At 37.9% G+C, this 14,237-nt stretch overlaps 1 protein-coding gene across 1 annotated transcript; it reads left to right on the top strand.

Moving 5' to 3' along the window:
- Positions 1-13,031: 13,031 nt before the first annotated feature.
- LOC130728248 (seed trypsin/chymotrypsin inhibitor TI5-72-like) lies at positions 13,032-13,674 on the top strand. The gene has a single exon (XM_057579640.1). The coding sequence runs from the start codon at positions 13,045-13,047 to the stop codon at positions 13,513-13,515; it is 471 nt and encodes a 156-aa protein (XP_057435623.1). The 5' UTR covers positions 13,032-13,044; the 3' UTR covers positions 13,516-13,674.
- Positions 13,675-14,237: the final 563 nt, after the last annotated feature.

Below are 14,237 nucleotides of genomic sequence, written 5' to 3'. Positions count from 1 at the left end.
TTCAAGATTATTGAAACTGATGCCTCTGATATTGGCTTTGGTGGTATTTTGAAACAAAAAATTCTTGATAAAGAACAAATTATTGCTTTTACTTCAAAACATTGGAATCCTGCTCAACAGAATTATTCTACTGTTAAAAAAGAAGTTTTAGCAATCGTTTTATCTATTTCAAAATTTCAATCTGATTTGATTAATCAAAAATTCTTAGTCCGAGTAGACTGCAAATCTGCGAAAGAAATCTTACAAAAAGATGTCAAAAACTTAGCTTCAAAACATATCTTTGCCAGATGGCAAGCTATTTTAAGCGTTTTTGACTTCGATATTGAATATATAAAAGGTTCTAACAATTCTCTCCCTGATTTCCTCACTCGTGAATATTTGCAGGGAAGATCATAAGATGTCCTCCAGAGGAGGATCCTCCTCCTCCCGAGGAAGAGGAAGAAACAAAGAAAAGAGCAAAGGTATTATAATCTCTGACTCTTTAATCTTATCTGGGCCCACTGCCCATCAATCTGGACCCACTGTCCAAAAATCTGAGCCCACTGCTCAAAGCCAATCTTCACAACCAAAACAAACCAAAGCTGATTATGCTTTATCTATTCCAACTCTCCTTGCCTTCAAACAAGCAGGCCTGGACAATGTTCCTAAGGGACTCACCAATTTACCAAATAAATCTTGGGCCAGCATCGCTGATAAAGATGATGACCTAGATCTCCAATCCCTCCAATCTTTTATTGAAAGAACAAAAAGCTTAGCAACTCATGATGGAAAGAAACCAGTTGTTCTTGCCCAATCTAGCCCAGTTGCTCAATCTAGCCCAGTTACCCAATCTAACCCAAAATCGGAATATTTGACCAAATCTATCTCCAAATTCCAAACCATGATTGAACCAGAATGGTGGGACCATTCAGGAGGGAACCTCGCCAATAAAATTGGTACTAAACTTTTCCCTGGTTATCTTGATCCAATCCACCCAAACAAAACCCAGAGATTCTATGAGTTTATCTTGGTTGATACAAACAGTGTGGATATTAAGCATTTTAGGGATAAAAATGACAACTCCCTAATTACCCACTCTACACTCCAAATTCTCCGTGTCCTTCGTCCCACTGACTTTGGACCCAATCCAAACACCTACAGAAAATTTTCCCAGAATTTTGACTCTATAGGTTTTAATTATTGGGATTACATCAAAGCTTGGGATTTTACAATCCTTGGCCTGCAAAACCAAAATTTCAAGCATTCTTGGCTCATTTACTTCAAGTGGACCAACAAATATTCCTTTCCAATTTGGTTCCATTCTTGGTGGAGCTTCTTTGGTCCAACTACTGAAATTTTTCCCCCTGAAGTTCTGGAGGGATACAATCTTTTCCTGAAACATTGGGACAAAGAGTTTAACAATTATCCTGATTGTTTAAACTTTTATACAATCTTTTCCCTTTCTTGGGTATTCTCTTGGAGGTACGGTCTTAAAGCCAAACCCCAACCAATTCTCAACAAACTTGCCCTTATCAAGTGGTGGAAGGCTTTTGATGCTTCCAAAGCTCACAAGGATAAAGTAATCCAATGGTTCAAAAACAACCAGAAATATCTCAAGCATGCAAGTCCGCAAACCAGCCTCTTGCTAAATCAAAAGGCCCACATCACAGCGGCCCTTGCAGGAGCTTCAACAGAAGAAGACCTGCTTAGAAATCTCGAATCTGCTCTTCAATTATTGAAGGAGCCAATTGAACAGGCCTCATCCTCAAAGGCCCCTCAACACAAAGTCTCCGAGCCATCCTCTCTTGGGTCGTCAGATTTTGCCCAAACCACAGAATCAGATGATGATGACTTCTGCTAAGTTTGTCGTCTTGTAATCATTTTTATTCTGTAATAATTCAATTTTTGTACTGTAGCAAATAATAAAATTGACTTTTTACTGTAGCAAATAGTGCCAGTCAAATAGTACCGTCTACCGGAACTATTCAACCGGAACTATTCAAACAGTGCCCAATCTTTTCTTTAAATAGGCTCATTCTGAACCTTGTTGATCAGAGTTTGGTAGAGCTTAGATAGAGAGTTTAGAGAGAGAAACACTGAGAGAATTCCTTCTGTAAGTTCTCCTTCAGTTTTCCTTTCTTTCAATCTTTTCTGTTTTTAAGTTTCAGTTTTTCAGTTTTTAAGTTTCAGTTTTGTAATCTATGTTTATGTAATATATATCTTGTTCAAGTTTTATTTTTCTGTTTATGGAAGGCTGAGCCTCCTGTTTTAATTCCTGTTTTTAATTTCTGCAATTTAATTTTCTGCAAGAAGCCCCTCCGTGGTGGCGTCCTACTTCTCTTAATCCTTCTCTCATCCCCTCCTTCTGCTTCCGACCCCCTCTTGGTATCAGAGCCTGATGGGGAAGTAGGAACATGCTAAATATGTTAGATATAAGTTATTTCTCTGTTCTGTTCTTATATAATTAAGCACTATGGTCGGGATCTGGACTGGTAGTACACTTTGAACTAAACTAAAATGAAAGCTCTTCTGAAAACCTTCTAGGATTATTACTATTCAGACTTATGATCATCTCTGCAGCGGAGGCGTTAAAGGACAGAACAAAAAAGCTTAGCAACTCATGATGGTCGGGATTATGATAAGGCCAATGTTATTGTGCCCAAAACCATCCAATGGAGTGATATCACCCTTCCAGAGAAATGGTCTTTGGAAAAGGCTACTCCAGCCCAACCTGTTGAAACTCCTGAGTTTCGTGAAATTGTCCAACACCAATCTGGCCAAGTAGATCTCATCTTTGATAGGAGAAATTCCTTCTCTATCCCTAGATCTATTAGGACGTCCTCAAATGATTTCCAATCCGCCATGTCTAGAAGATCTTTTTCTATGACTAGAAGGAACCAGCCTGAGTCTAGTGCTCGACCTTCCCTCTCTCATGACGGATCTACTATCCATTTAGCTGGATATGTCAATACCACTCCTGTCAAGACTATATATATATATATATATATATATATATATATATATAAATTTATTAAAAGAAAGGCTCTTGGAAACATACCCTCCCAAGTAAGGTAAAATGGGATTATAAATCTTAGAATAACTTCGAAAAATTAACTTATCCTTTCATGTGAGATGTTTAAATTGCACTCTCTTCCCTTTTTATACTAAAATCTACATGTGGATTCTCTAAGAGAAACTTAAATTATATTTTCTCTCACATCTTCTTTTAAAACTCCCACTAATGCTATGTTTGTTTGTGGAGAGTTTGAAGAAAGAGAGTTAGAGGAGAGGGAGTTAGTGAAGAGAGATACCTCTCACCCTCGTTTGGTTGCCATAGAGGGATGGAGGGAACTTGCGGGACCCACATTTTTTTCCCAATCTCTCTGTATTTTGCGAAGAAATTGGGAGGAGGATACAATGCAATGCATGACTTCTCCTTTATACCCTTAATTATTTATGCCTTGCTTTGCTGTGTGCAACATAATAATGTTACTTACACACCTCTCTTTGAGGTGGAAAGAGGTGGAATGATGAAAGAGATATAAAGAAAAGAAAAAGTATGAGAGAAAAAGTATGAGATGTGATAGATGATTAAAGGAGAGAGTTATAAATAAAAATAATTGAAAATGAAGTGTTTAAAACATGACGTGTGTATATATCATTATTAGTGTACAACGTGAATACAACATACATGTCTTTGATTATTTTATATTTGATGCATATATCATTATAATATTAAAAAATTGATTACAAAAAATAATATTGAGATATTTATGTTGATATAATATATATTAATTAATTTATAAATATTTTTATAATTACTTTCTAATGTTATTTTAGGAAACATGGGGTAAACATGCCATTTTATCCTAGAGTAATTTTCTCTTTTTTCGCTCTCTATTCAACCAAATGAAGGGAGGCAGAAGTCACATGTTATTCTTTCTCTTCTTTCTCTCTTCTCTTTAATTTCTACCATAACAAACAACTTCAACATCTATTATATTTCTTACATATTTCTCTCTACTCATTTTCCCTTTTTTCTATACTCTCTTCTCAACCAAACAAAGTGTAAGAGATAAATATATCATATTTTAGTATATTTAATTTTAGATGAATCTTTTATTTGTTTTTTAGGGACCTTTTATTTGTTTAAATAACTTTGAATGAGTCTCAAATATATTTTTTCTTTTCTATGTAATTATGAATGTCATGACTAACTAATTTTAAACACTAATATTTTTTAAGTGATTTAAAATCCTTTAAATACTTATTTCATTGACCACTGAATATCATCTAAATTATTTATTTAATGTTCAAAATGTTCTATAATTGATATTAAGAAAGTAAAACTATGAGGAAAAGAATGATTGAAGAAGAGTATATATGTTATTTCAAAAAAAAAAAAGAGTATATATGTCAAATTAAACTTTAAAATGATCGATTTTAAAGATGAATGTAATTTTAGTAGAGAAAAAGTTTGATGCACCGACGGTGTAAAGTTTTTTTACACTGTCAACCAATCAGATTTCAAGGACGTGAGAAAATCTATGTTTCATTTAATTTCTTTAATTGACATGTCATATTCTTGAAATCTGATTGGTTGACGGTGTAAAAAAACTTTACACCGTCAGTGCATCAAAATTGTTAGAGATAAATAGCCATAATATCCTACAGGACATTCCTCTGTTATTATTTGTTCTATTTTGTTATATGCCTCAGCATATTCCTTAGCATATTCTGTAATTTTCTATTATAAATAACATTGGCTACCTCACACACAATTTGTGGTGAGAGTATCCAATCTTACATGGTATCAGGTTTAGGTTGAAACCCTAGCCCCAAACACTCTCCTTGTACCGCCACCTCTTTTTTTTTCTTTTTCCTCCTTTCCACGAGTTATACACGCTGCTGCCTCTCAATTCTGTGTTGTTGCCTTCTTGTGCTTCGTGCGCAGCCTTGCCTTCCGTGTCTGCCACGTCACAGCCTTGGATTCAGCGCCTGTCCTTGCGCCGTCACTCCTTTTCTTGTGACAACCGCCACTTCTTGTGCTCCGCGCAGCTCTTGCTTTGCGTGAGCCATCACCACTTGTTTGCTGCTGCCACGCGTCCACGCGCCAGCCGCTGTCAGCTCTCTGTCTCCCGCCGCCAGACAGCCTTAGCCAGCCGCCAGTTTCGTGCTTTGTGCGGTGCCTTGGGGATCTCGTTGGTTTGCCTCTAATTATTATTTTTTTTTCTTCAGCTTTGACCGTTTAACCAGATAGCTTTCCTTTGACCGGGAGTTGATTTATTGGCTGGCTGTTTATTGATATTTGTTTTTGGCATAGTTGTTGTCTGTTTTCCACATGGCTTCCGATGCTACTCCTCCGACTTTTTTCATGAACACTTTGGTGCATATGCTTACGGTGAAACTTAAACCAGATAATTTTCTTCTCTGGCGTAAACAGGTTACTGCTCTTCTTCAAAATCAGAACTTGTTTGATATTGTTGACCCTAACGTCGCTCCTCCGCCAGAATTTACTCAACAGACATTTGCACAAACTGTTGCTCAACCACTACGTAATGGTGCTCCTTCTCCAAATCCTCTTTATGCTGCGTGGCAGGCTCGAGATCGTAACGTCAACAGTCTGCTTCTTTCCTCCCTCACTGAGGAGGCCTTATCTGAGACTCTAAGCGCAACCACTGCTCGTGATGTTTGGGTTGCTTTACATTCTGCTTATGCCTCACGCAGCAAGGCACGTGAACTACGTCTCCGTGATGAACTTCAACTCATGCGTCGTGGTTCTCTATCAGTTTCTGAGTACGGACGGAAATTTCGCACTATCTGTGATCAGCTGGCTGCTATTGGTGCACCCGTGCCTAATGATGATAAGGTTCACTGGTTTCTTCGTGGTCTTGGCCCCTCATATGCAAATTTTTCCACAGGTCAGCTTGATCAGTTACCCCTACCTTTATTTACTGACATTCTTTGTAAGGTCGAGAGCCATGCTATTTTCCAGGCCTCTCTTGAAGAATCAGTGACTCCTCCACCTGCTGCCTTCCATGCAAGCAACCAGACCCGCCCTTCTGGTACTTCGTCTTCCACTAGTGGCAACCGTGGAAATTCCGGTGGCGGTTCTCGTGGTGGAAATCGTGGAAACTCTAATGGTGGATATCGCCAGCGTCGCAATAATGGTGGCTCTGGTCGTCGTGGCTCTTACACTCCTCGCTGTCAAATTTGTCGTGAGCAGGGTCACTATGCTGATAAGTGTCCGGTTCGCTGGGATCGTTCTTCTGAGTCTGCTAATTTGGCACAATCATTTGCTGCGGGTTGTTCGTTGGACAACTCAAACCGTTCCGACTGGTACATGGATACAGGTGCCACTTCTCATATGACTCCTTCTCTATCTCAGCTGACGGACTCCCAGGACTACTCTGGTAATGATCATGTTCTTGTAGGTAATGGTGCTGATTTACATATTACTCATATTGGTTCTCGTTCTGTTTCACACTCTGTTCCTTTATCTAATGTTTTGGTTGTGCCCCAGTTAACTAAAAACCTTGTCTCTGTTAGCAAATTGACTCGTCACCATAATGCTAAAGCTATTTTTCTGGATGATTCTTTTGTTATTCAGAACCGACAGACAGGCGCCGTTCTGGGAAAGGGCCGATGTGATAAAGGACTTTATGTGCTTGACCAAGGATCACAGGCGCTGCTTACTACCAGTTCTCCATTACCTCGTGCCTCTTTTGAATTGTGGCACTCACGATTAGGACATGTTAATTTTGATATTATTCAACAATTGCATAAACTTGGTTGTTTCAATGTTTCCTCCATTTTGCCTAAGCCTATCTGTTGTACTTCTTGTCAGATGGCTAAAAGCAAACGTCTAGTCTTTTATGATAATAATAAAAGAGCTTCTGCAGTTTTAGACCTTATCCATTGTGATTTGTGGGGACCATCTCCTGTTGCTTCTGCTGATGATTTTTCGTACTTTGTTATTTTTGTGGATGATTTTTCCCGGTTTACTTGGTTTTATCCATTGAAGCGCAAGTCTGATTTTTATGACGTTCTTGTTCGCTTCAAAGCGTTTGTGGAAACTCAATTCTCCCGGTCGATCAAAGTTTTCAAAGTGATAATGGCACCGAGTTCACTAATAACAAAGTTCAGACTTTATTTGCTTCCTCAGGTGTGCTTCATCGGTTTTCATGTCCTCATACTCAGGCACAGAATGGGCGGGTCGAACGTAAACACAGACATGTTCTTGAGCTTGGTCTTGCTATGTTGTATCACTCTCATGTCCCTACTATCTATTGGGTTGATGCTTTCAGTACTGCGGTATATATTATTAACCGTGTCCCTTCTAAGGTGCTCGCTAATCAGATTCCATTTCAGTTTTTGTTTCATGTTGCGCCTACATATGCTAATTTTCATCCTTTTGGATGTCGGGTGTTCCCGTGCTTGCGTCCATACATGAAAAATAAATTTAGCCCTCGGAGTACTCCTTGCATATTTTTGGGATATAGCAGTCACCATAAGGGATTTAAATGCTTCGATCCGACCATTTCTCGGACTTATGTGTCCCATCATGCTCAATTTGATGAATTTTGCTTCCCTTTTGCAGGTTCTCACTCTTCACCTCATGACTTGGTGATCTCTACGTTTTATGAACCAACTGCAGGTTCTCCTCCATCTCCACCACCTGTTCCTCCTGTCGTTTCGGAGAGTTCACCGCCTACTGGTTCTCTGTCTTGTCCATCTTGTGATGACTCAGACGCCCTACCTGCTCTGCCGGTTCCTCCTGATGATGAACCACCTTCGCCGGTTCCTACTTCCCCAGTACAGCCGAACACCCCTCCTGTTGGGCCTCCGGCTTCGCCTGCTTCACCGCCGGCTACTTCCCCTGTTGTGGCTCAGGTTCCACTTGCTGCTCGTCCGCGGACTCGTTCTCAGAATGGTATTTTTAAGCCGAATCCGCGATATGCCTTGGTTCATGCTCAACCTACTGGTCTTCTCACTGCTTTGCATGCTGTTACTGAGCCTAAGGGATTCAAATCAGCTATGAAGCATCCTCAGTGGTTGGCAGCCATGGAGGATGAACTTTCTGCCCTTCATAAAAATTGTACTTGGACTTTGGTTCCTCGCCCTTCCACTACAAATGTTGTTGGAAGTAAATGGGTCTTTCGCACTAAATTCCACAATGACGGCACTGTTGAGCGCTTAAAAGCGCGTTTGGTGGCTCAGGGTTTCACGCAGATTCTAGGGTTCGATTACTCTCTTACTTTCAGTCCTGTTGTCAAAGCTACTAATGTACGCCTTATTTTATCTCTTGCCGTGCTTAATGATTGGCAACTTCATCAGTTGGATGTCAAAAATGCTTTCCTTCATGGTCATCTCACTGAAACTGTTTATATGGAACAGCCTCCTGGATTTGTTGATCCTCGTTTCCCGACTCATGTGTGTCGGTTGAACAAGGCTCTCTACGACCTCAAACAGGCGCCTCGTGCTTGGTTTCAGCGCTTAAGCTCTTTTCTGCTGCGTAATGGTTTTTCATGTAGTCGGGCTGATCCATCCTTGTTCTTTTTCTACAAAGGACATACTACGCTTTATCTTCTTGTGTATGTGGATGACATTATTCTTACTGGTAGTGATCCCTCTCTTCTGACTCAGTTTATTACTCGCCTTAATGCTGAGTTCGCCATTAAATATCTGGGTAAGCTTGGCTACTTCCTTGATCTTGAGATCACTTATACTCCTGATGGTTTGTTCTTGGGACAAGCCAAATATGCACATGATTTGCTTTCTCGTGCTATGATGCTTGAGGCCAGTCCTGTTTCGACGCCCTTGGCTGCTGGTTCCCATCTTGTCAGTTCTCATCTTGCAGTACTTGACTATTACTCGTCCTGACTTGTCATATGCTGTTAACGCGGTTAGTCAGTTCCTTCAGGTTCCGACTGCGAAACATTTTCAGGCTGTCAAACGCATTCTTCGTTATGTCTGTGGCACGCAACATTTTGGTCTTACGTTTCGTCGTACCTCATCCCCCGCTGTTCTTGGTTATAGTGATGCTGATTGGGCTCGCTGCACGGACACTCGCCGCTCTACTTATGGCTACGCTATTTTTCTTGGTGATAATCTATTGTCTTGGAGTGCCAAGAAACAACCCACTGTTGCTCGCTCTAGTTGTGAATCTGAGTACCGAGCCATGGCTAATACTACTTCCGAGCTCGTTTGGTTGCTTAATCTTCTCTATGAGCTTCGTGTTCGGTTATCTGCGACTCCTCTTCTACTCAGTGACAACCAAAGCGCCTTGTTTATGGCTCAGAATCCTGTTGCTCATAAGCATGCCAAACACATTGACTTGGATTGTCACTTCGTTCGTGAGCTGGTTGCTTCTGGCCGTTTAGCTGTTCGTCATGTGCCTACTTCTCTCCAGCTTGCTGATATTTTCGCTAAGGCGTTGCCTCGTCCGTTGTTTGAGCTTTTTCGTTCCAAGCTTCGAGTTGGTCTTAATCCAACGCTAAGCTTGAAGGGGGGTGTTAGAGATAAATAGCCATAATATCCTACAGGATATTCCTCTGTTATTATTTGTTCTATTTTGTAATATGCCTCAGCATATTCCTTAGCATATTCTGTAATTTTCTATTATAAATAACATTGTCTACCTCACACACAATTTGTGGTGAGAGTATCCAATCTTACAAAAATTAAACTCATTTTAGTATAGTAATTTACTCAATAACTTATAGTATTAAAATAATATTTTTAGCTTATAAGCCCTAAATTAAATAATGTCTAAAATATATTCATGGTTCTCTTTCATCCCGAATATTTAAACTCCAGTTGAATTTTAAAACTTTGATCTTGTCTTTCAGAATCGGTTGGATGATTAATTGATCCGTTGTTGCTTTTGGACCCATTTTACATCATAAGCATTACTAAATTACTAAATATGAGACGCGAGGAACACGCAGTTTTGTCCTGTTGATTGTTATACTAATATATATATTGTCTGTCAATAATATAATACACAAATTTTAAGTTAAGACAAAAGTTAGCAAAACGTGATAATGCGTGGAAATGTTTAAATCAACATACAATAAAAACTTAATATCTTCCACCATGTAGCGACAGATATAAAACTTTAATTCATAACAATGAAAATATATAGATGATGTATCTTATGAAAATGATGTTATAATGTGAGAAAATGAGAATAAATCATTATCGTTAGATCTAATTATGAATAGTCCAGATTAAAAGATTTAAATAGTCATGTATAGTCACATGACCACTTAAAAATGTCATGTGACTTAATGTTTTAATCTGGACCATTTATGAATTTATTCTCATATTCTCACATAACATCACTTTTCTCATAAGATCATCCCAATATATATATATATATATATATATAGCCAACTTGCCGGTTCGTTGAAATATGAGTTGGGCTAACACTTTCAACCTAATAAATATCAAAAAATGGTTAACTCGCACCGCAATGCTTTTTGGTGATCAAATAACGAATATGTCTCGCCCTGTCTCGTTGGTCCATTTTACCACCTCTATGTCGAACCACTCTCGAATGAAACAAGGGAGAATTTTGAAGATAGCTTCTTCTCACTATATCACTCACCAAGCAAAAAGAATATTCTAACTTATATGTTAAGTGCTAATTATGGTTTTAATTTATTTAGAGAAATATAACACAATACAAATGTTAGTTAGGATTCCAATGCAAGATTCTCCACGACTATGTGTACTTCAAACCGACAGAGAGTAATGATATATACACACCTCATTTTTTAAACACTTCATTTCCACATTTTTTTATTTCTATTTCTCTCATCTTATCATCTATCACATCTCATATTTTCTCTCTCTTACTTTTTCTTTTCTTCATATCTCTCTCACCATTCCACCTCTCCACCTCAAAAGAGAGGTGTGAATGAAACATTATCCGACACTAAAAGCGTAATTTGTTGTACTATTAATTGAAAATAATAATAATACACAATGATATATTCACATTCATTTTTGTCTTATCTTCATTTTTTTCTTTGTATCTCTTTCATTTTTTTATCGCATTATTTATCATATCTTTTAATTTTCTCTTTTCTCTTTTTATTTCTCTATTATAAAGTGGAGATGGAGAAGTGTAAAGAGTTCATTTTTCAATTGAAAATAATCCGAAAAGAACTCATTATGGATACTTTATTGCGGAACACCAAAATAAAAAGAAAATAAAAATAATGAATATGATATATGCACATTGATATCTTGATTTATGTGCTAACTTTATCTTAATTTTATCTCCGACGTATAATTCAAGTGGTAAGTGTTCGATGACATAAGGCGTGGGAGAGGTTTGCATGTCCAAGAATTCAATTTCTGGAGGGTATAGTTTACCTTTTTGAAAAAAAAAAAACTTAATCTTAATTTTCTTGAAATTTTAATTAAAATATAAATGATATAAGATATGATTTTAATTTATTGCGGACCACCAAAAGAAAAAGAAAAAGAAATTAATATGATATATACACGTTGATATGTTGACCTATGTGCCAGCTTCATTTTAATTTTGTGTGCAAAACATAACTCAAGTGATAAGAGTTTGATGACATATGCGTTGAGAGGAATATGTTCAGAGATCACTGTAATTTATCTTTTTGATGTAAAATAAAAAAAAACTTCATCTTAATTTTTTTAAGTTATATTTTATAAAAATTAATTTTTGTCTCGAGGCTGCTTGGGTCACGTGTAATGAATATAAGCTTTTTGCTATTTTTGTGTGCATAAGCTGTTATTTCCTTTCTTTCTATAGAGTAAGGCCTTTGCACTGTAGCTAAAAGCCTGAAGGCTAACTCCAGCGCAGGCTAAAAATAAGAGTCGGCTCTTAAAACCTCCAGCTGGGCTAAGAGCCCAGCGTTTGAGATGCTCTTATATCCTTCTGTTTAAAATAAATGATAAATGATGTAATATAATAAGAAATAAAAGATAAAAAAAAGTGTAGTGGGGAGTAAACTGAAAATAAGACCTAATTTGGGGTTGTAATTGATCAACACTTCAACTATAAATGAGAAAAATTTATTATGGTCATCTAAAAACTTGTGTAAGGTTGCACCAAGCACTTTTAACCCACTATAACAGGTTTTAAAAAAAATCAAAAATCATATTTTCTTAATTAAACATTTATCTTTAATAAATATTTTCAAAATGTTTTTTTTTCTTCTCCATCAACCTCCACCGTACCACTATCTTCTTCCCTCTTACCACCACCGCCGCCGCCATAACCAGCCACCGTTGTCATGCCTCTTCTCTCCATAATATCACTATCAGACCTTCTTCTTCCTCAGATCCAGCACCGGCAACCCCAAATCAGGTGAAAAGGTGTTATCTTTGATGACCCCAAATCTAGATCCGACCCATGGCTGTTGAACGAGATCCAAACTCGCCCTGTGAAACATGAACATGATTCATTCATTCTAAGGAATCACTACAGAGGAACCAGAGTGAAACGAAGAAGCTTACTCGCTAGTGACGAAGCTGATGAACTGGTTCAGGGTGGTAGCAGGTCAAAGAGCTTCTTTCTTCTCCTCCCCACTCTGTCAGTTGGTTTTGGTGGGAGAGATCGACATGGAGACTGATAAAGAGAGATCGAAGTGGATTGAGAGCGAAAGGGGAGAGCAACGTCGGTCTGATACTCCACGACCTTGACACGACGAGGAGCGGCGGAATAGGAGGACGGTGGCGCGACGGTTAGGGATTTGCTTGGATATGTGGTGGCTGGGTTTTCTCCTTCATCTCACCTCTGTTTGATGGTGGTTTGGGGACGGTTAGGAGGACGATTGCAGGTGGGGGATTGAGGTTGCATGTGGGGATAGATTGCTGGGTTATTTTCCTTTTTTTTATTTAAAAAATCTGGGGAATGAAGAAGATGAATGATGAAGATGATTTGGGTTTTAATTACTGAGTTAATAATTAACCTAATCCTTCATTAATTAGTTTACTAATATATATGTTTTTTTATTTTTTTTTTAAAAAACCTACTAAACTTGCTATTGCAGGTTAAAAAGCAAATGTGCAACCATGCACAAGTTTTTAGAGGTGTATAATAAATTCCTCCCTATAAATGAACCTGTAGTTGCTCCCCAAATCTTCACAAGAAAGAAAAGAGACATTAATACACATCAAAATAAAGAGACAGCTGAGCCTGAGACGATGGAGTTCAACAAGAAGGGACTGATGAATGTGGTTTTGCTGCTTTCCCTCTTGGCTTTCACTGCAACTGTTGTTGTTGATGCACGCTTCGACCAAAATTCCTTCATCACTCAAGTGCTCCCAAAAGGTACTGACGATACCAATTACTATGTCAAATCCACTGCTACTGCATGCTGTGACAACTGCTACTGCACAAAATCAATCCCTCCCCAGTGTCACTGTTCAGATATTGGGGAAACCTGTCACTCTGCTTGCAAAACTTGCATTTGTACCAGATCATTTCCTCCACAGTGTCGTTGTACTGATGTCACTAACTTTTGCTATAAACCATGTACCTAAGCTCACTAGGAATGAGCATGAAGACTGTGATGTTGAACAAAGTTACTTAAGCTTTGTTTCCATGTAATATAATGAATAAATTGATGATGGAATAAAAACTATGACTCTGCAGTTAGTTTGTCTTCCTCAAACTCACTGCAAGTCAGGGTGTTTCTTTTAGTCCTCTTGTCTTGTGTTAGTTGAATTATTTTCATTTTTAAATGATTTTGTTTAATTTGTGGACTACAAAATAAGACTTTTTTAAAAGGCTTGAATATGTTTTTGATTTCTGAGATTTGTAAACGTAATCAAATTTGATCTCAATTTTTTTTCGTTGAAATGTAATATTTGATTTTTTTTAATCAAAGTAAGTCATTTTACTCAATTTTAACCGATTAACGGTCCAGTGGCAAGCCTTGTCAGCAGATGATGTTCACATGAATTTTTTCGCATCAATTTTAATCATTAAAAAAAATTTAAATCATATTTTCAGCCCCTCCTTCCTACCACCACACTACTCTACCTTCTTCCCTGATCTCCTTCTTTCTCTGCCCATAATTTTTCTAGACCACAACCTTCAACTCAGAACTTTTTTCCCACACTTCTCTACCTCCTTCATTCTGTTCTTGTTCCTCTTCCTCCTCAGTCCATAACCAACAAATTAAAAAAAGTTTTTTTTACAGCAATTTATATAATTACCGTAAACATATATCTGGATGTAATTCTCACCGCAAGTTAAAATT

The sequence above is a fragment of the Lotus japonicus genome, chromosome 1 (assembly GCF_012489685.1).
Source record: "Lotus japonicus ecotype B-129 chromosome 1, LjGifu_v1.2".
In the NCBI taxonomy this organism is placed as follows: domain Eukaryota; kingdom Viridiplantae; phylum Streptophyta; class Magnoliopsida; order Fabales; family Fabaceae; genus Lotus; species Lotus japonicus.
The sequence above is the reverse complement of the archived record's forward strand: the minus strand, read 5'-3'. Positions and strand labels throughout refer to the sequence as shown.

Coding starts and splice junctions, on each gene's coding strand:
- LOC130728248 (XM_057579640.1), top strand. CDS start 13,045: ATGCACAAGTTTTTAGAGGTGTATAATAAATTCCTCCCTATAAATGAA.